The following is a 19,585-nucleotide window of genomic DNA, read 5'->3' as shown; positions in this document are numbered from 1 at the left end:
CATGGTCTCTGCTGTGGAGGAAAGCTGCCTTGTGGGACCTGCCAGTCCCACCCACTGCTCTGCTGCCAACCACTTCTCCCCTTGCTGAGGGTCAGAGCATGGATCCCACCTCCTTGGGGTCCTTCCTTCCTTTACCAGCACTACCTCAGCCCCACCTTGCTTGGCCCAGGGTGCTGAACCCCACTGTGGCTGAGGTGCCAATTCCTGCTGTTCACCAGGCCAAACCCCCCCACCTTCCCCTGTGAACCCTCTTATCAACATGGGAATGGAAAATGTTTGTGCTTCCTTGGCTGGAAGCAGCTCTCTCCCCAGAGGCTGGGGTACACAAACCTCCCAAATCCCACCATTGCAGCTCCAATAAGGATCCCCTGGCTGCCTCTTCCTCCCCAGAACAGCCAGCAGAGCCTCTGCTTTTGGTCCCAGACTGGCTGATTTACCCGGTTCCTCTTTTCCCAGAGGATAAAACCCAGCACTGATGCTCCAGTGCCATCCCCAGCTGTGCCCACCCTTCCCTGCACTCCATTCCATGTGATTTTCATCACACCTTTAAAAATAAAAAGCCCCAAACCCACTCAAACCCAGCCTTCCCAAGGCAGAGACTGATATTTCCACATGGCAAATGCTTCCATGCAATTCCCCAATGTCCTATTTTTGGTTTCTCACCAGTCCTGGCACTGGTTGCAGCATCCGTGCTGGAGCTCCAGCCGAGCTTGGAGGAAGGGAATAAAGGTGTCTTAGGGCAGAAAAGGAAACCTCCCATCTCCTTCCTTGGGCTGTGCCTGACACCTAACGAGACCTCAGGTGACATCAGTCCTGTTTTTCCTTTCCCCCTTCCTTTCCATTTCCATTTTCCCCTTCCCTTCCCTACTTATTTATCTATTCCTTATAGAATTAATTATATTTTCCCTTACGGGAGAGCCCCATCAGCCTCACCTCCTCCCATCTTTTCAAATCCAGAAACCAAGGCACTGCCTCTGGCTCTTTCCCCCATCTCTAGTACCTCTTCTCCACTTGTCACATCCATTCCTGGTACCATCTCTCCTGGATCCAGGGGAGCAAGGAGCAGTCACTCCAATTATTCCCATTCCTGTCATTCCTGGATCCAGGGGAGCCAGGAGCAGTCACTCCAATTGTTCCCACTCCTGTCTCTCCTGGATCCAGGGGAGCCAGGAGCAGCCATTCCCATTGCTCCCATTCCTGTTTTTCCTGGATCCAGGGGAGCCAGGAGCAGCCATTCCCATTGCTCCCATTCCTGTTTTTCCTGGATCCAGGGGAGCCAGGAGCAGCCATTCCCATTGCTCCCATTCCTGTTTTTCCTGGATCCAGGGGAGCCAGGAGCAGCCATTCCCATTGCTCCCATTCCTGTTTTTCCTGGATCCAGGGGAGCCAGGAGCAGCCATTCCCATTGCTCCATTCCTGTCATTCCGATTGTGCCCAGCTCCATCTGTGTGCCTGGGAGCTGCTGGCTGGAGGTGACAGCCCTTCCCCTCTTCTGGCAGCTGTGATGAGGGTTTGGGATGCTGTGTCTGAACACATCCAGAGGATGCTCCTGATGGAGCAGGTAGCCCTTGGATCCCGTGTTCAGGGCAGGAGGAGCTCAGAGAAGTGAAACCCCATTGCTGCTGCTCTGCCCCTCCTGTCAAGGCAGCTAAACCATCCCTGAATTACCTTCCAGCCAGAAAATGGGACACAGGGTGGAGCCTCCAGCCAGCTCCAGCTCTTCCATACCTTTTCCCACTTCCCTGTTCCCCATAGCCAGTGTGGAAAGACCAGACCAAGAGCTTGACACATTTCTCCAGGCTGGGAGCGCTGGGGGTGCTCACCTGCAGAGGAGAAGGCTCCAGGGAGAGCTCAGAGGCACTTCCAGTGCCTGAAGGGGCTCCAGGAGAGCTGGAGAGGGATTGGGGACAAGGGATGGAGGAACAGGACACAGGGAATGGCTCCCACTGCCAGAGAGCAGGGATGGATGGGATATTGGGAAAAAACTTTTCCCTGTAAGGGTGGTGAGGCTGTGGTGGGCACACGAGAACACGACATGAACAGATGGATATGCAATCACAGCCTGGTCTTTACTTGCAGAAGAAGCCACCTGTGGCTGTGGATTCTGGGAAGCTCCATGAGATGCCTTTACTGACACGTGATGTTATTTCTGGAGCTTCCCTGAAAAACCCCAGGCTGAGCTGTATTTTGTGAAGATAATGCCCATTTCCATGAGACCCAGCAGGAACAGTGCTGAGAGGCTTGGGAGCAGCAGCCGTTCCTCCCCTCGGTGCTGATGTCATTGAAGATGCCAACATGAAGCACAGGGACCGAGCAGAACAGGCAGGGAAAGGCTCCCTCCGTGTGGAAGGGGACAAGGTGCCCCTGTCCTGGCTCTCTGTCCAGGAGCACAGGCAGAGCCCCTCGGTTCTGGCTGGTTTTGGAGAAACAGCACCATCTATTTGCAGCACCAGAGGAGAGGGGACAAGGCAGGTATCCCTCAGCAGGACCAGGGATGCCACCCTGGAGCAGCAGCCTCTAGGACATTCCTGACCCCCAGAGCCTCCTGCAGCCCTGGGGACACCTGGGCTTGCTCCAGGCTCAGGGCAGGAGTTGCAGGATACATGTGCAGGAGCAGGGAGGGGAGAGTCTCCAGGCTGGGGGCTCAGCTCAGCTTTGGGTCTCTCCTTCCCAGGTAGACTCTGCCCTTCCTCTCCCATGCACGGACACAAGGACTCCCACCCTGGGGGCCCCACAGCACTCAGGGACCACATTTCTCCACATTTCTTCATCACTGGTTCAAAGAGGCTCCAGCCCCTGAGGCATCAGAGGTCCCGGGAAGGTGTTGGCCCCACAGCACCAAGGAGGAGAAAGCCAGGCCAGCCCCAGCTTTGCTCCAGGGACTGAAGCTGTCCCTAACCCAGCCCATGCCCACTTCCAAACCCACCTCAGAACCCCTCAGGATGGACCCCAACGTGTTGTGAGTGACAGAAGTGACCTAGGGCCACCTGTTCCAGCCTTACCATGGAACTGGGAGCAATGAAGAAGATCTTATTTATTCAACCTGCTGGGAAAAGGGTACAAGGGGTGGCCTGGGGCCCTCAGAGCTCACGTGGAGAAACCACTACTTCTTCTTGCGACGTCCGGTGTTCATTCGGATCAGCTGCAGCCCCTCCTTCTTGATGTCCTCCCGGCTGGGGACGTAGTCATGGTCCTCCTCATCAAAATCCAAGGTGTCTGGAGGGGAGAGTGGAGAGGAGGGGCTGAGGAGGGTCTGGAGGCCACCTCTGCTGTGCCTGTGTCCCTGGGAGACCTGGCACATTTTGTTGGGCTCATGGGATCCAGGAGAGTCCTCGTGGGCCTTTCCACCCCAGCATCCCAGGGTGACCTGTGGGACCTGGTGGTGCCACCACTGTGGTCCATCTCCAACGCTGCTGGGGCTTCCCATAAAGGTCTGGAGCTGCAGTGTGGTGGGCACAGCTCCTGCTTTGCTAAAGAAAGGTGGTGAGCTGCCAAAAGCTCTTTGCCTCTTCCAGGAACACCCACAGGCAGAACCAAGCACTGATTATTCTTCACAACCAGGTGGTTTGGAGATGAGAGTGTCCCCTCTTGCCCCACAACATCTCTCCTTGTTCCTGCAGTGGCTTGATGCTCATCATGCCACCAGCTGCCTTCGTTCTCCCCCACCCCTGCCTAAAACCACCACTCACGTCTGAAGCCGTGGAAACAACCAAGGTCAGCCTCAAGATCTAGAGGCAATTTGTGGGTTGCAGGGCCAGTGGGAGACAGACAAGGATTCCCAAAAATCCCAGGGGGCAGGGGCTGGGACAGTCACTGTGGGATATGTCCCCACTGTGCTCTCCTACCATCTTCCATAGCCTCTTCATCCTCAAAGGAAATCTTCAGGTTCCGTGTTTCACCTGCCATTCTTTCCTCCAGAAGGTTCCTGACCTTGGCAAAAGTCTGTGAACGACAGCCTGGGTTAAGTGCTGAGGGCAGGTGGGTGTTACCACCCAAGGGTGCCACACTTGAGGTACCCCACGGGTGCCCGGTGCCAGGCATCCGGGGCTGGTCGGAATCTGAGCTATTGATGATTCTGAGATTGTAGAAAGTCTCTGTCTGTCAGCCCCACTGCCAAAGCAGAAGCCATAATTCATCTGTGCTGGTTTCAAGGTTGTTTATTCTGTTTATCTCTAACATGTTCTGCTGCCCTGCCGCAGCTCTGTCCTGCAGGGCAGCATGTGGGGCTCTGCCCTCAGTGGGATGTTACAAACATTAAATACCACAAACTACCTGTGCTGGATTTACAATAACGTGCCAATATCTGTCACCTACGTTGGACAGTGTGTCCCCAGCCTGAACCAACAGAAAAATGCCAACACCACAGTGAAACATGGAGGGCATGAAGAAGGAGAAAAAGGACAAGGCACACCCAATTTCCTCCATCTTGTCCCCTTTGGACCCCTAATCTAGAATCCTAAAATTTTACTTTTGCACCCGTGCCACACTAATTATTACTCATATCAAACACTCAGAGCTGGTAATTCATCCTGTAAGATTGAAAACTCTTTTCCATGGACAGAGATCACAGCCAGTGTCTCTGGGGGCTCTGTCCAGGGGGGTTCCTGACCCCTGCCAGGGTCCCAGACCTGCCAGGGCAGCCAGAGGGAAGCCCTGGATTCCCACAGGGGCTGAGCTGCTCCATGGCCTTGCTGAGGAAGGATGACGTGGGTGGCCATCTGTGAGGGCCCTGTGTGTGTCCCCAGGGCCACCAAGGGCTGGAGCCCCCGTACCTCGCTGCTTTCATCAATGCTGTCCTCAGGCAGAGCGGCGACCTGCTCCTTCAGGAACTTCATCTTCTGCGCACAGAGCTGCAGCTTCTCCTCCAGCCCCAGCACCGCACCTGAATCCTCCTGGGGGAAACAGAGCCACCTTGCTGGGGACAGCCAGGCCCTGGTGGCAGTGGTGGCTGTGCCAGCTGTCCCCATGCTGCCCTACCTGCATGGCCGTGCTCCCCAGAGCCCCGTGGTACCTTGCCAGGGATGGTGACGCCCTGCAGGAGGTAGAACATGTTGTCAATGATGTTCTCAACCTCAATCAGGCGCTTCTGGTTCTTCAACACCTGGGATCGCATCTGCTCCAGCCGGGCCTGTTCCTGCTTCAGCTTCTCCCTCAGCTCCTCCTCCTGCAGCCTGGAGCCAGCCACACTCACATCACACAGCTGCACAGAGGTGCAGGGACACCCCAAAGCTGCTCCAAAAGCTGTTCAGGTTGCCCCACCCCCAAGTGCAGGCCAGCTCTATGCTGCTGGCAGCAATTCCCATGCCCAGCAAGGAGAAAGGAGCTCCTGGACCCCAGTGGGAGCTTTGGGTGCTCTGCCAGCAGCAGAACTGGGAGCTCAGGGACCCTCCCAGTGCGGGAGGAGTGTGTGGCTGCAGTGGGGTGGAGGTCAGGGTGCCTGCTGGGACATGTCCCCCCAAGAGGTGGCGGCCTGGTTGGCACAACTGAGCAAGGCCAGCAGCACCTGGTGGTGCTGTCAGGCTGGTTAAACTTCAGTGCAGCGTGCTTCGACTCCATCTCTTTCAGCGTCTCCTTCAGCACTTCCTTCGTCTCATTGCACTCATCAATGTACTGCTGCAGGTTCTCCAGGGATTTCCTCTGTGCCTGGATGCTGCTGGGGATGTCCTAGCCAGGGGAGACACAAGGACTCAGCCCAAGATGCTCCTGCTGGGAGCAGGACCTCGGGGGGTTACAGCACCATGGAGCTCTGTAGTTTCTGCTCATGGAGAAGAAATGCAGCTCCATGCCTGCAAAGAGGGGCTTTGTGGGGCTCCAGGAGAGCAGAGCAGCTAACTCTGCAGGAAACGGGGGGAGCAGAGAGGTCGCAGCTCCCCAGTGTGCCAGCAGCCCCAGGATTGGGCAGGGATGGGTTTTCCATTACCCAGAGGCAGGAGCACTGCAGGGCAGCCTTCGCCTTCTCCATCTTGTCGCTCACAAAGGCCTCGCGCTGCATCTCGGCCGTGGCGGCCTCCAGGTCAGCCCCTGGGGAGGCAGGGGAGGAGTGGGGCAGGATGCCCGTGGCTGTGCCCACATCCCCCTGCCCTGCCCCCAGCCAGGCACTCACCCACCACTGTTTCTGAGGAGCTCAGGTCCTGCTCTGCCGAGAGCATGGACACAGCTTGCTGCAAGGACAGTCACTGTCAGCCCTGGGGGTTCAGCACTGCAGGCTGCCCCACATCCCAGCTCACCTGCCCCACATCCCAGCCCTTCGTGCCCCACATCCCAGCCCTGCCTGCCCCACATCCCAGCTCACCTGCCCCACATCCCAGCTCACCTGCCCTCAGCCCTGCCTGCTCCACATCCCAGCTCACCTGCCCCACATCCCAGCTCACCTGCCCCCAGCCCTGCCTGCCCCACATCCCAGCCCTGCCTGCCCCACATCCCAGCTCACCTGCCCCACATCCCAGCCCTTCGTGCCCCACATCCCAGCCCTGCCTGCCCCACATCCCAGCTCACCTGCCCCACATCCCAGCCCTTCCTGCCCCACATCCCAGCCCTTCCTGCCCCACATCCCAGCTCACCTGCCCCACATCCCAGCTCACCTGCCCCACATCCCAGCCCTTCCTGCTCCACATCCCAGCCCTGCCTGCCCCACATCCCAGCTCATCTGCTCCCACAGCCCTGCCTGCCCCACATCCCAGCCCTGCCTGCCCCACATCCCAGCTCACCTGCCCCACATCCCAGCTCACCTGCCTCTGCTGCCTTTTGCTCTCCTCCTCGTGCCGGAGGCTCTCGATGTGCTTCCTTTGCTCTGCCAGGGACTGGTCCCTGAGCTGCTTTTCCACACGGACCTGGGGTCCTGCCTGGGCCATGAGTTTCTGCAGCATAACAGAGAAGGGAAGAGTTGCTGCCAAAGTCAGTTGGATCTTTCTACGGGTTGGTTATTAGGTTCAAGTATTGGTTTAGATTGAGATGTGGGAAGAAATTCATCCCTGTGAGGGTGATGACACCCCAGGACAGAGTGCCCAGAGCAGCTGTGGCTGCTCCCGGATCCCTGGAAGTTCCAAGGTCAGATTGGACAGGGTTGGAACAACCTGGGAGAGTGGAAGGTGTTCCTGCCCATGGCAGGGGGCTGGAATGACATGAGCTTTAAGGTCCCTGCCAACCCAAACCATTCCATGAATCTGTGATTTGAGTGACTGGATGAGCTCCTGGGATGCCCAGTGTCAAAAGTGACCCCAGTGCATGCAAATAGGCCGTGAAGGAAGCTTGGCAAGGTGGGCTGGGTGTGAAACACACTGCCTTTGCCATGGCTGGTACTTCAGACAGTCTGACCCCAGCCCCAGGGGACAAGAGGGAGACCTGGCAGAACCTATGGAGGCCTCTGGATGCTGTGGGCAACCTCAGCTCCGTCTCTTTTGCCCCTTTGCTCTCAGGCCCAGGTACGTGGTGCTGTCTGCAGGCACTGGAGGGTGGGAAAGGGCCCCAGTTATCTCACCTTGATGACATTGTTGGCTTGGAGGCTAGTCTTGCCTGTGAGCTCCTCGTCGTACATCACAGTCATCCCAGACAGGAGGTCTAGGCATCGAGGCAGGTACACCAGCTCCTGGCACACAGGGAGCCACAGCACATCACCCACCAGGGTCCCCTGTGCTGTGACAGGCCATGGAGGGGACACAGCCCCTTGGGCACCCCATGCCTTTGCAGGGAGAGCAGGTGAAAGATCAGCACAGTGAGGAGCAGCTCACCTTCTTCAGGACCTCCTGCAGCCTCAGGTACAGTTTGGTCACCATCTCTCCACTGTGAATTTTCATCATCATCTTCTCGATGTCATTGTTCAGCCGGCGAATGGTCTGGGGCAGACACGGGGAGGACACAAAGTGACTACGTGTGCCAAGCCCAGTGCCCAGCTGGGGGTGCAGGGGCTGGATTAAAGCCCCCCATGAGTATTGGCACATTGGGAAGGGCTCCTGGGTACCTGCAACTGTTGCTCTTGCCACTTAGGATCCGTCTCAGCATCCTGCAGATGCTGCAGGTGCCTCTGGCGCTCGTCCCTGGCTTGGGTCCACTGCTTCAGCTGGTGCAGCAACATGTCAGCCACCTTCACCTGGTCATGGATTTGAGCCTCGAGCTTCTTTATGACCACCTGCATGGGCATGAGACCATTTTCCAGGCTGGATGCTGCAGGAGAAAGGGGTGCTTCCCAGAAAACTCCCCCCAAAATAGAGCTGGGGACACTGTGACACTGCTCCAGGATGTTGTCACTGGTTTGACAGGATGGGGTCTGGGAGTTTTGCTCTGGGGGCTGGCTGGGATAAGGCAGAGGTGGACGACTGCTGGTGGCAGGGCTGGGCTGGGCTTAGGGACTCTGCATACCATGGAGCAGGGCTGGGGATCAATAAAATCGATCAGGGCCCAGATGGGGATGTTGTCAGAGAGCAGCAGCACCACTCTGTCACTGCACGAGGCCTCTGGGCAAAGGCAGCTCTGCAGGCACAGCGCCTCGATCTCCACGGGTTTGTAACCAGGGCACAACCTTGGGACAGGCAGTGAAGGGCAGGGACAGCAGCCCTCTGCCAGGGATGCAACTGCACCCTGTATGAACACAGGCAGTGCCAGGGACATGTGGGGTGGGACAGCCAGGAGGGCTGCTGGGACAGAGGGGCTGCATGGATATGTCCCATGGTGGAAAGGGACCCATGGGACCAGACATGAACACCCCATGTCTCCACAGCAGCCCCGTAGGGCTGTCCTGGTGCTGGCACCATGTCCCTCTGCCATGCAGTGTTCCCAGTGTCCCCAGAGCCCCAGCCCCTATGAGAATCCCCCACTTCCAGCCCTGCTGTTACCTCCGTGTCCTCGGTGGCTGAAACGAGCTCGTGGCCCTCTCCGAAAGCATCCTTAATGGGGAGTTTGTCGTACTGTGGGCAGGGGAAGGACAAAGGGATGGCCACTGTCAGCCTGGGAATGACATTTTTGCTGGCCTGTGCTGCCAGCTCCTGGAGGAGCTGGGGGTGCAGGCCCAGCACCAGGCAGGGGGGCAGCAGGAAGGACCTGCTGGTACCTTCAGGACAAAGTCCAGGATATTGGAGTCCTCCTGCAAGGCCGTCTGCAGGCTGGGCAGCAGCTCCCTGTCCTGCCGGAGCTTTTCCTCGCAGGACTGAGCGAAAATCTTCCTGCCTTGCTCTGGGGGGCATCAGGCAGCCAATGGCACCGTGTGGGACGAGGGGGCTGCGACCCCTGTCCCCCAGCAGCCCGAGGCAGCACCTTGCAGGTCCACGAGGACACGCATCTCCTGGCTGCGCTGGCTCAAGCTGGCCTTGGGGCCCCGCGTGCTGCCGGGGGCCTCCATCCCTCGGCCCGCCATTCCCGGTCCCTGTGGGACAGACGCACGGTCCCTGTGGGACAGACGCGCGGTCCCTGTGGGACAGACGCCCAGTCCCCGTGGGACAGACGCACAGGCCCTGTGGGACAGACGCACGGTCCCTGTGGGACAGACGCCGAGGCCCTGTGGGACAGACGCCCAGGCAATGTGGGACAGACGCCCGGTCCCTGTGGGACAGACGCCCGGTCCCTGTGGGACAGACGCACGGTCCCTGTGGGACAGACGCCGAGGCCCTGTGGGACAGACGCCCGGTCCCTGTGGGACAGACGCCGAGGCCCTGTGGGACAGACGCCGAGGCCCTGTGGGACAGACGCCGAGGCCCTGTGGGACAGACGCACAGGCCCTGTGGGACAGACGCCGAGGCCCTGTGGGACAGACGCCCAGGCAATGTGGGACAGACGCCCGGTCCCTGTGGGACAGACGCCCGGTCCCTGTGGGACAGACGCACAGGCCCTGTGGGACAGACGCACAGTCCCTGTGGGACAGACGCACAGGCCCTGTGGGACAGACGCACAGGCCCTGTGGGACAGACGCACAGGCCCTGTGGGACAGATGCACAGGCCCTGTGGGACAGACGCACAGGCCCTGTGGGACAGACGCACAGGCCCTGTGGGACAGATGCCGGCCCGGCTGCCGCAGGAGGCCTCGCAGCGCTGGGACCGCAGGGCTCACCCTGGGACTGTCACCGCGGCTCTGCCAACGGCCACGGCCCAGCCCCCTCCTCACTTCTGCCGGCAACAGTTAATTAACAACTGATTAACGAGCTCCTGGACTGTCGGAACTCTAAAATGCCCCTCAGACCTTTCTGGATGTTCCGGGCCCAGGTCAGAAGCATTTGAGACCCTGGCAGGCAGCTGGAAACAGCTGTGATTTTGGATTTGAGCCATGGAATGATTTACCAACCTTGCAGGAAGAACAAGAAGTCACAAAAATTTAGATATTATAGTAGAAGTAGTCACAAAGTAGAGGGAAGAATTTTTGAGTGCTGTACAGGGGGGTTTGGTTTTGTACATGGGGTCAGAAGTTTTAAGATGGAGGGATTTGGGCCTGCCCTGTCCTCCCTCTTTCTCCTTCCTCACCTCCATGTTCTTGGTGATGTTGGCACTCACAGATTGGTTTAGAGTAGAAAGGCACCATTTAATATAGGTAATAGGCATTGGGGAAAAACTGTACCCATGTAACATGTAATGTACCATATAAAAGATAGAAAAGCACCATTTAATATAGGTAATGGGCATTGGGGAAAAACTGTACCCATGTAACATGTAATTTACCATATAAAAGACAGCAGCAGCCCTGGGCGGGGAGAGAAGCAGTCGGGAGTCAGAGAGGATGTCAGGGTGTGTGTGTGCCTCTGCCTGAGCTGTGAGCAAACCACAGCAGTTCAAGGAGAAAATCTTTTAGATAACTTGCAATAAACTGCCTTGAGACCTGACTGCAGAATACTGAGCCTTTCTTTGGAAGCACGGGTTGGAGGAGAGATTTTCCACCACACGGACCCACCCCCGACCTAGGGTGAGCTCTGGCACTGGAGGGGCAGAGAAGCATTCTGCTTTGTCTTCCATTGTCGCGGCAGTGGCAGCTGTGAGGGACCATTCTGAGCCCCACAGGAACAGGACAATTTCAGGGCAAACATATGTGCCTGTGTACCCAAACACACCAGCAGTGCTCTCCCGGAGGCTGCCAGCTTATTTAAATGCCCACCTACTTGAAAATTTCAGTTAATTAGCCAGGAAATGGTTGTGCAGGGAATTATGCTCTCGTTGGAATGGGCAAAGACAAATCCTGAGCTTTATTCTGATGCTCACCATACGTTCTTGCTGAACTACAGACATAACAAGAAATGCCAGCATGTATTTTTATTTGTCCATAAATGAACTCAAGCTCCCTCAACCAGAGAAAATCCTTAAGGTTTGGATTTGCAGAAGAAGACTTTATAAAGATATTGCCTTCCTAGCACCAAGCTCACAAATCAGCTTAGATTCAGGTTCTGGAACTCCAGATCTGCTGCCATCCTGTTGTGCTCAAGGTGTTAAACACAGCAAACCAAGAAATTAAAGAATTGTGAAATCAGTTTACTGACACAATATCCTCTGAGGCTCTTGCTCGGCATCTCATTTGCATTTTCATGAATTGCATGTTAGTGCTAGTTGCCAGTGACAAGCTAAATATCAACATGATCATCTTCAGTGCTTCCCATAGTGTGCCTGGAGAGAGGGGCACATGAAGGCAGCAGCCCAGGGTGGGACACAGGGAGCTGTCCACACCGAGCCCTGTCCATGGCATATCCAGTCACTACACCCCTGCATTTCCTAGGCAGCATTTAAACCCCTGGGAGCAAACAAAAGCATTTTAAAATGGATGAAGGAATCTCTGTTTCACCTGCCCTCAGCAAAACCCAGGCTCTAGAGAGGCAGGACCTCCCAAAATACTGCTGAAGGAATTGATCCTGGCCTTGCAAGAGTGTACACAAATTGGCTGCTGCAGAAATCCACTCCCAAGGGGCAGCTGTGGACCGAGGCTCCAGCCCTGCAGGCACCTCACATGCCAAACCTCCCCTCCTCCAGCTGATTTCCACTCTCCCTGCTGAAATTCACAATGAGTTAAAGGTGCAGAGGAAAGGTCAGCAGCACAAACCCAGCTCTGTTTAATTGTCACACAAGGGGGGACTCTCTGGAAGGCAACAGCAACCAAAGAATACCACGCCCACCTGGGAGAGATCTCCTCTCTGGCTGGCCCACAGCTCCTCACCTGCTATCTGCATGGAAACATGAATGTCATATTAAAGGCTCCTCAAATTCCTGCTGATTTAGCTTTTAATCACTGAACCATATCTGCTTTGCCTGGTGGTTTGTATTTTTAGTATCTCCTTCCCCCGTTGTTGTCCTCTCTTTCCCTTTTCTTTAAAATACCCCGGTTCAACTTCAAATCATTTGTTTAACACAGCTGCAGCAAGACTTAACAGAATTAGCAAGAACTGTATCCCATGCCTCAGGAGCTGCCTGGTAATTCTGTGCATGGATTAGAGAGCTGCAAAAAAAACCCCAAAAGACAGAGGATAAAGAACAGCTGCCAGAATTGTTCAGTTGCACTAAGGGGCACACACAAACAATTCCTGCTGGGAATTACTGTCCAACAAAAGCCTGTCTGGCTCCATGGCCAGAGGCCACCACTGCCTGTTTGAGATTCATTTTATCATGTGAAAGCAGCAGCTCCCAAGCACAGGCTACTCCCTCAGCCTACCAAAGCATTGTCACAGCTGGGGAAATCTCCTCTACTATTAACAAAAATAAGTATCTTATTTCTTTCTGTATCTATAATATATAAATAGATGATCATTTGTTTTTATTAATGTAGCTAAATATATTCTACAAATAAATTATTCGGAGAACATCATCTCTACGTCAGCAAGTGCTACTACAGCCAGTGAAGGAATTCTTTATGAATGGTCCTTTGAAGTACTTTAATGACCAAGTAGCCAATTATGGAAGCCTAAGTCAGTTTTCACACTGTCAAGAGATTGATTTTTAGACATAATCCACACTGCACCTGTTTAGAAGTGAAAACGCAGCTCTTTGTTCTTCAGGTCCCTCTCCTCACATACAAAACCACTCTTCAGTGACCAGTGCAATCTTCCACTCAACACTGACAACTCGAAGGTACAAACAATTGGCACCAAATCACTCAAACACTCTTCAAAAGCAACCCTGAAACTAAAGCAAAGCCAGAATAACCTCCTACCACACCCTCACTCAGTCCTCATTAGTGCAACTCTGACACAAAACCTTCTTACAGGCAAAGACATCTGTAAACCAAGCAAGTGTAAAATGATAAAAAAAACCCTGACCCACACTGCATGGAAAAATCCCAAAGGATTAGTGTCAGAAAATATTTGGCAGCACGAGATTGGAAAAAACCATGAAGGCCTAACAGAAGAGTGGCTACACCAGTCACAGCGGGGAGGTTGTTGAAGCAGATCTGCTGCAGAAGATTTTGTTATTCAAGCTTTTCATCTCCTTCCTCCACATCCTTCAGACTGAGCACTTCCAGGGATCCTTTCCCTTTTGTCTCGCTGCGGATCAGCTCGTCGATCTCCCTGAAGCAGCCTGGGTCAATAAGGCACACCTGGAATGTTCCACATTTCATCAGTCAGCCAAGAATGTTTGGATTTCATCAGCCCCTGCCCAACACCTAACATTCATTAAAACAACCCTAGCTAGTTACTGAGGAGGACATTGAAGAGTTGACAAGCTCTGTCTGGCAGCAATCTTTCCACAGAGCTCTACAGCTCCAGTTCCTCATGCTGGACATGGTTTTTGCCAGCTGGGATTGCTGGATTCTAATCTGTTTGTATGAAGATTTTAATACCAAATTTTACTTTACCACACACAAACTTAAAAAAAATTAGCCACCCTTAAAATCTAGACAGAAGCCACCAAGTAAGTAACAGTAACATTCCACATGTGACAGAGACTTATCAGTGTTGCAGGATCATCACTGCTAAGAGGAATTGCACTGTGCAGTCAGCTTGGAGCAGCAACCTCTGGATACCAAAGGCTGCTTCCATGCCTATACCACTAGGATTGTGTGAAATTAAAACTTCCCAACTGCAGCTCTGATTCAGGATCTCTGTTAAGCTTTCAGTTTATCTAAACAAGTTCCACTAAACAACTTCTATGAATTCATCTCCTAGTAAAATACACACGGCATAGTTCAAATCAAACTTGAACCCCAGGGACTGCTTTTACTTACCATTTCCAGGTGTTCCTGGAAGTCTTCACTCTCAGTAACTTTAATCAGTGGCTTGAGCTTCTCTTTCAGCTTCTTGCCTTCCTTTGCTGGCAGGATAAACCTCAGCCTCATGTGAGCACGTTCAATCTGCATGGTCTCCTTCAGCTGCCTGATCACTTCCAGGGCCTGTGGGACAAGAAAAAGAGCACCTGCACATCTGCTTAAAACCCAGAACCCAGATCCAAATCTTAAACCTTTTCCCCAGCTTCAGAGCCATCTCTCAGTGCTGGTCACTGCTGCTCTGCTGCAGGCAGGTTGCTATCATGCTCTTTTGACAGATGAACAAGGCAGACTTCCTGTTGTTTGTGATCACTTTGAACACTTAAAAGCTGTCTGAAATAAAATTCAATTGCTATACTGCACAACACCACAAACCCACATGGCTCAGATGCAAACTTGATATGCCACCTCAATTAGCATAAATAATAAACCTCTTATTTCGGTTCTAAATGTACCACTGTTGGTTTTTTCCCTTTCTTTCTCCCTTTGCTGAATTCTTAGCAAACAAATTGCCTGAGTTTCAGAAGCTGCTTCTCTCCAGCACTCAGCTGCCAGATGGCTGAGTAATTGCCAGAGCTCACCCTAGGTCAGGGGTGGCTCCATGTGGTGGAAAAGTCTCTCCTCCAACCCGAGCTTCCAAAGAAAGGCTCAGTATTCTTCTGTTGTTCAGTCTCAAGGTAGTTTATTGCAAGTTATCTAAAAGATTTTCTCCTGGAGCTGCTGTGGTTTGCTCACAGCTCAGGCAGAGGCACACACACACCCTGACACCCTCTCTGATTCCCGACTGCTTCTTCTCTCCCCGCCCAGGGCTGCTGCTGTCTTTTATATGGTAAATTACATGTTACATGGGTACAGTTTTTCCCCAATGCCCATTACCTATATTAAATGGTGCTTTTCTATCTTTTATATGGTACATTACGTGTTACATGGTTACAGTTTTTCCCCAATGCCTATTACCTATATTAAATGGTGCTTTTCTACTCTAAACCAATCTGTGAGTGCCAACATCACCAAGAACATGGAGGTAAGGAAGAAGAAAGAGGGAGGACAGGGCAGGCCCAAATCTCTCCATCTTAACACTTCTGACCCCATGTACAAAGCCAAAAAACCCCTGGACAAGACCTAAAACCCCTCTGTACAGCACTCAAAAATTCTTCCCTCTACTTTGTGACTACTTCTACTATAATATCTACATTTTTGTGACTTCTTGTTCTTTCTGCAAGGTTGGTGAATCATTCCATGGCTCAAACCCAAAATCACAGCTGTTTCCAGCTGCCTGCCAGGGTCTCAAATGCTTCTGACCTGGACCAGGAACATCCAAAAATGTCTGACGGACATTTTGAGTTTTGACAAGTAATTCCTGTGCAGGCCTCAGATCCTGGTACTCTGCTGATCCCTCTTTGGCTGAGACCTGAGGAATTCCACTGGATGGCAGCACCTTGGATACTGCAGGAAACTCACCTGCTGCTTTGTGCTCTTGTTGGGTTTGACAGAGTAGTGGATGTCCTTCATGGCCCTCTCGATAAGGATCACTGTGTAGGGCCGCTTGGTCTCGGGGTTCACGCACTTGTCAGCCACGATGGTGGCGATGTCTCGGAACATCTGCTCCAGCTGCGTGTGCCGCTCCTTGTCCGACACCTGCAGCTCCCCTTTGGATAAAATCTGTTTTATCCACAGAAATCGGTTAATGAACAGCATGGATATGAAGAGTGACAAGATAAATTTGACAACTTCGAGTAACTTTGTTAAATTTGACAGCTGCTTGAAAGGTTGAGTGAGATTTGAAGTGCAGCAAACAATAACCAAATTAATAATGTGAACCATTACAACAGACAGCACTGGAAAGGCTTCAGACAAAAAAACTCACCACAGAAATACTAAACTGCAGCGAGAGAAGCACAGATTTCACAGAATATATTGAGTTGGAAGAGACCCCCAGGGATCATCCAGTTCCTGTCCTGCACAGACACCCCAACAATCCCACCCTGAGCATCCCTGGCAGCGCTGCCCAAAGGCTCCTGGAGCTGTGGCAGCCTCGGGGCGTGCCCATTCCCTGGGCAGTGCCAGCACTCTCTGGGGGAAGAACCTTTCCCTAAAATCCAACCTACACCTGCCCCGGCACAGCTCCAGCCATTCCCTGGGTCCTGTCCCTGTCACACAGAGCAGAGATCAGAGCTGTAGACCCTGATGAGGTCCGACCTCAGTCTCTCAGGCTGAACAGACCAAGTGCCCTCAACTACTCCTTGAGTGGCCCCTCCCAGGCCCTTCACACTCTTTGTAGCTTTCTTTGGACTCTGAAAGCTTCAGAGCTTTCTTATATTGTGGCACCCAAAAGTGCCTAAGCCCAGAGCAGAGCAGGACAATCCCCTCCCTGGCCCGGCTGTTGATACTGGGCCTGGTGACCCCAGGAGAGGGATGTCCCGCCTGCCAGGGCAATGCTCAAGAGATTTACTGAAATCTTTTACTGACTCAAGAGATTTACTGAAATCTTTTCAACCAGAGCAAGTCCACAGTTCATATCCCACCAGTAAGGACTAAGGAATTAGATCTGTTACTAACACCTAACTGAGCTTTCCCAAGTAAGCAACTGTCCCCTTCTTTTCTCTGCATTCTTAACAACTTATCTTATGTGAGGAACTCTTCAGTGCTGGCTGTGTCCAGACACATTGATGTATGCAAGGTGTGTGTTAGACAGAATTCCTTCCAGCCACATGCACATGCCAAATTTAAAACTGCAAAATAGAGCTACAACTCCTTTTTATCCATTTCTTAACAAACAACCCTTTCACCTATAGCAGCATTCTACAAACACTCTCCAGTACAAACCAACCTGAGTGACTAAATCTCACATCTTTTATAAAGCAAAATGCGTGAAACCTACCATCTTACAGATTTCTGTCTGGTCATCTGTCCCAAATGCTTTAACCAGATCTTCCTTCTTCGCCACCTGGCCTTTGGAGACATTGACAAACACTGTGTGTGTCTGCAGGACCTCGTCGAGATCTTTCTCCCTAGAGATTAAGATAAATGTAGAAGACTCAGAATAATCCAAGAATGGTGCCAGTTCCACCCCTGCCATGGATAGAGACACCTTCCACTGTCCCAGGCTGCTCCAAACTGCATCCAGCCTGGCCTTGGGCACTGCCAGGGATCCAGGGGCAGCCACAGCATGCCTGGGCACCTGTGCCAGGGCCTCCCTAGCCTCGCAGTGAAAAATTCCTTCCCAATACCCCACCTATCCACCCCTCTGTCAGTTTGACAGCACTGCCCCATGCCTTGCCCGAAGCCAGGAGCACAGCTGTGTTCAGCGAGGAGAAAGAGCTGAGCCAGCACAGCTGGAACCTTCCAGCACGGAGGTGTCGCTGCCCCGGGCTCAGACCCAGAGCCGGGCCCTGCACGGTCACTGCCGACCCCCGTCCCACACCCCCGTCCCTCCTACGGGCTCCACTGCCTGATGTGGGCGGTGGGGAACACAAGCACAATCAGTATGATTGATAAGCAAGCTCCATTTATTCAAAAATCCTGTCAGTTTATATAGGGTTTGCTACAAGCAAAGTCAGCAACAGCTTTCCTTGGTCAATTTACAAAGGTCTTTGTAATGTTTAGCCCACGTGCATTTACAACTATAGCCAGGTTTCTTAAGCCAAGTTTCTCATCTCTAGTCACGTCGTCATGGTACATCCCATCTCCTCTGGGCACATCTTGTCACACAGCCTATTCTTGTACAAGCATATCTCCAAGGATATGCTCATCCTTATTATCTCATTCCGGCCTTGTACTACTTCCCAGGCCTAGACACAGAGCCTATTTCCCAAGCTCTGTTCCCAGGCCAGACACAGCCTGATTCTGAAGTCTGAGACAGAGGTATCAATTAATAACTGTTCCATTGATCCATGACCCCTCTCCTACAACCATTCTCCAACAACTACCGCGTCCCGGCACAGGGTGCCCGCTATGACGCCCTTACAGCCGGCTCCCCACACGGGCCCTTCCCGGGGCGCCACGCCGGGCCCGGCCGCCTCCCCGCGGGCTCCCCGGGCACTCACGCTCCGCTGCGCCAGCCCATGACCTTGTTGCGGTAACAGGCGATCTCGAAGCGCTTGCCGGCGCGCCGTGCCCGCACCACGGCCACATTGGTGAGGCGGATCTGGTTGGTGGGGGTGAAGATGGACATGGCGGCCGCCCGCTCCGCCCCCGGCCCGGCCCGGCAGTGAACGGCGGCGCGGGCGGAAGGGGCGGGAGCGGCGCATGGCGGCTGAGGGGAGCCGGCCCGGGAGGCGGGTCAGAGCCGGCCGGGAGCGGGGTCGGAGCCGCCGGGGAGCGGGGTCAGAGCCGCCGGGGAGCGGGGTCGGAGCCGCCGGGGAGCGGGGTCAGAGCCGGCCGGGGCTGGGCTGGCGGCTGTGTGCGTGAGGGAGAGAGAGCTGTGATGGGGGAGCGGATTAACCGCGTCTGGGGGTAATAACTGTGTCCGTCGGGGGGAGAACCGTGAGGGGGGATATAATAGCCGTGTTTGTGGGGTAATAATGTGTGTATGGGCTAATAACCGAGTTTGTGGGATAGTAATGTGTGTAGGGGCTGCTAACCGAGTTTGTGGGATAGTAATGTGTGTATGGGCTGCTAACCGAGTTTGTGGGATAGTAATGTGTGTATGGGCTGCTAACCGAGTTTGTGGGATAGTAATGTGTGTAGGGGCTGCTAACCGAGTTTGTGGGGTACTAATGTGTGTATGGGCTGCTAACCGAGTTTGTGGGGTACTAATGTGTGCATGGGCTAATAACCGAGTTTGTGGGGTACTAATGTGTATATGGGCTAATAACCAAGTTTGTGGGATGATAAAATGTGTATGGCTAATAACGGTGAGGGGGATGTAATAACCGCGTGTGTGAGTGGTTATAACTGTGAGAGGGTGAGGGTAATGACCGTGGGGATTTATTAACCATAAGTGGTGTACGGGGCTGGTAGCGCTGAGGTGGGGGGTGTTTAATGATTGTGAGGGTGGTGGGGTGATAACCGCGAGGGGTATTTGGGTATTTTCACATTAACCGTGTAAGGAGGGTGAGGGGCTGGGGGTGTGTTCGTGGGGTGATAACCATAAAGGGTGTGTGTAGTTGTGTAGGGGATAATAGTGAGCACGTGTGTGTGTGCCTGTTCTGGAACTAAAATTCTCTTGAATATGTGTAGCATCTGTTGCATTTGAGGAAGTTATATAGAGGTTAAGGGAATCCCTGGAGCGGGTTTGGGTAAAACTGGGAACACTGGGCAGGTGCTCTTGATCCTTCACTTTTGTGAGTCTCAGTGTTGCTGCTTAAGGGCATCTCCTTAACCCTTTGCTCTGGTAACCTGAGTACCAGCCAGTATGAGTTTCCAGCCTCTTGGAATACTTGGATTTTGTGCTCCCAACTAATATCTGCAAAAACAAGATCCAAGCTG

The 19,585-nt window shown here is 53.6% G+C and overlaps 3 protein-coding genes across 11 annotated transcripts in view; 1 reads left to right on the top strand and 2 right to left on the bottom strand.

Moving 5' to 3' along the window:
• Positions 1 to 3,010: 3,010 nt before the first annotated feature.
• Positions 3,011 to 9,521, bottom strand: LOC140680307 (coiled-coil domain-containing protein 183-like). Of its 2 annotated transcripts, XM_072916786.1 has the most exons (14): positions 9,247 to 9,518; positions 9,044 to 9,165; positions 8,829 to 8,900; positions 7,958 to 8,125; positions 7,728 to 7,832; positions 7,478 to 7,585; positions 6,729 to 6,857; positions 6,104 to 6,161; positions 5,921 to 6,021; positions 5,504 to 5,664; positions 5,012 to 5,171; positions 4,773 to 4,892; positions 3,846 to 3,942; positions 3,011 to 3,216 (listed from the first exon to the last, which is right to left on the bottom strand). In XM_072916786.1, exons 1-14 carry the CDS (start codon positions 9,344 to 9,346, stop codon positions 3,104 to 3,106), a joined length of 1,614 nt encoding a protein of 537 aa, XP_072772887.1. In that variant the 5' UTR covers positions 9,347 to 9,518; the 3' UTR covers positions 3,011 to 3,103. The 2 variants fall into 2 exon arrangements, with proteins under 2 accessions (XP_072772887.1, XP_072772886.1); XM_072916785.1 differs by lacking the exons at positions 3,011 to 3,216; positions 3,846 to 3,942 and having other exon boundaries at positions 4,463 to 4,892; positions 9,247 to 9,521.
• Positions 9,522 to 11,208: 1,687 nt separating this feature from the next.
• SBDS (SBDS ribosome maturation factor) lies at positions 11,209 to 18,382 on the bottom strand. Of its 2 annotated transcripts, none has more exons than XM_072937191.1 (5): positions 18,202 to 18,382; positions 17,037 to 17,166; positions 15,617 to 15,817; positions 14,117 to 14,281; positions 11,209 to 13,489 (listed from the first exon to the last, which is right to left on the bottom strand). In XM_072937191.1, exons 1-5 carry the CDS (start codon positions 18,327 to 18,329, stop codon positions 13,361 to 13,363), a joined length of 753 nt encoding a protein of 250 aa, XP_072793292.1. In that variant the 5' UTR covers positions 18,330 to 18,382; the 3' UTR covers positions 11,209 to 13,360.
• TYW1B (tRNA-yW synthesizing protein 1 homolog B) overlaps positions 18,383 to 19,585 on the top strand; it is a 94,192-nt gene continuing 92,989 nt past the window's right edge. For 2 of the 7 annotated variants that reach the window (XM_072916761.1, XM_072916769.1), the window contains exon 1: positions 18,472 to 18,610. The gene's annotated coding sequence lies outside the window, so the exon portion shown is untranslated. Of the gene's footprint in view, positions 18,611 to 19,585 lie in introns of all 7 variants that reach the window. The other 5 variants (XM_072916764.1, XM_072916762.1, XM_072916763.1 and 2 more) reach the window with 5 other exon arrangements.

Source organism: Taeniopygia guttata, chromosome 19 (assembly GCF_048771995.1).
Source record: "Taeniopygia guttata chromosome 19, bTaeGut7.mat, whole genome shotgun sequence".
Lineage (NCBI taxonomy): Eukaryota > Metazoa > Chordata > Aves > Passeriformes > Estrildidae > Taeniopygia > Taeniopygia guttata.
The sequence above is the reverse complement of the archived record's forward strand: the minus strand, read 5'-3'. Positions and strand labels throughout refer to the sequence as shown.

Coding starts and splice junctions, on each gene's coding strand:
- SBDS (XM_072937191.1), bottom strand. CDS start 18,329: ATGTCCATCTTCACCCCCACCAACCAGATCCGCCTCACCAATGTGGCC. Junction 17,167..18,201: donor ATGGGCTGGCGCAGCGGAGC/GTGAGTGCCCGG, acceptor CTTAATCTCTAG/GGAGAAAGATCTCGACGAGG. Junction 14,282..15,616: donor ACAAGAGCACAAAGCAGCAG/GTGAGTTTCCTG, acceptor CTTGTCCCACAG/GCCCTGGAAGTGATCAGGCA.
- LOC140680307 (XM_072916785.1), bottom strand. CDS start 9,346: ATGGCGGGCCGAGGGATGGAGGCCCCCGGCAGCACGCGGGGCCCCAAG. Junction 8,901..9,043: donor TCCTGGACTTTGTCCTGAAG/GTACCAGCAGGT, acceptor CCCTGCCCACAG/TACGACAAACTCCCCATTAA. Junction 7,833..7,957: donor GGCAAGAGCAACAGTTGCAG/GTACCCAGGAGC, acceptor TGTCTGCCCCAG/ACCATTCGCCGGCTGAACAA.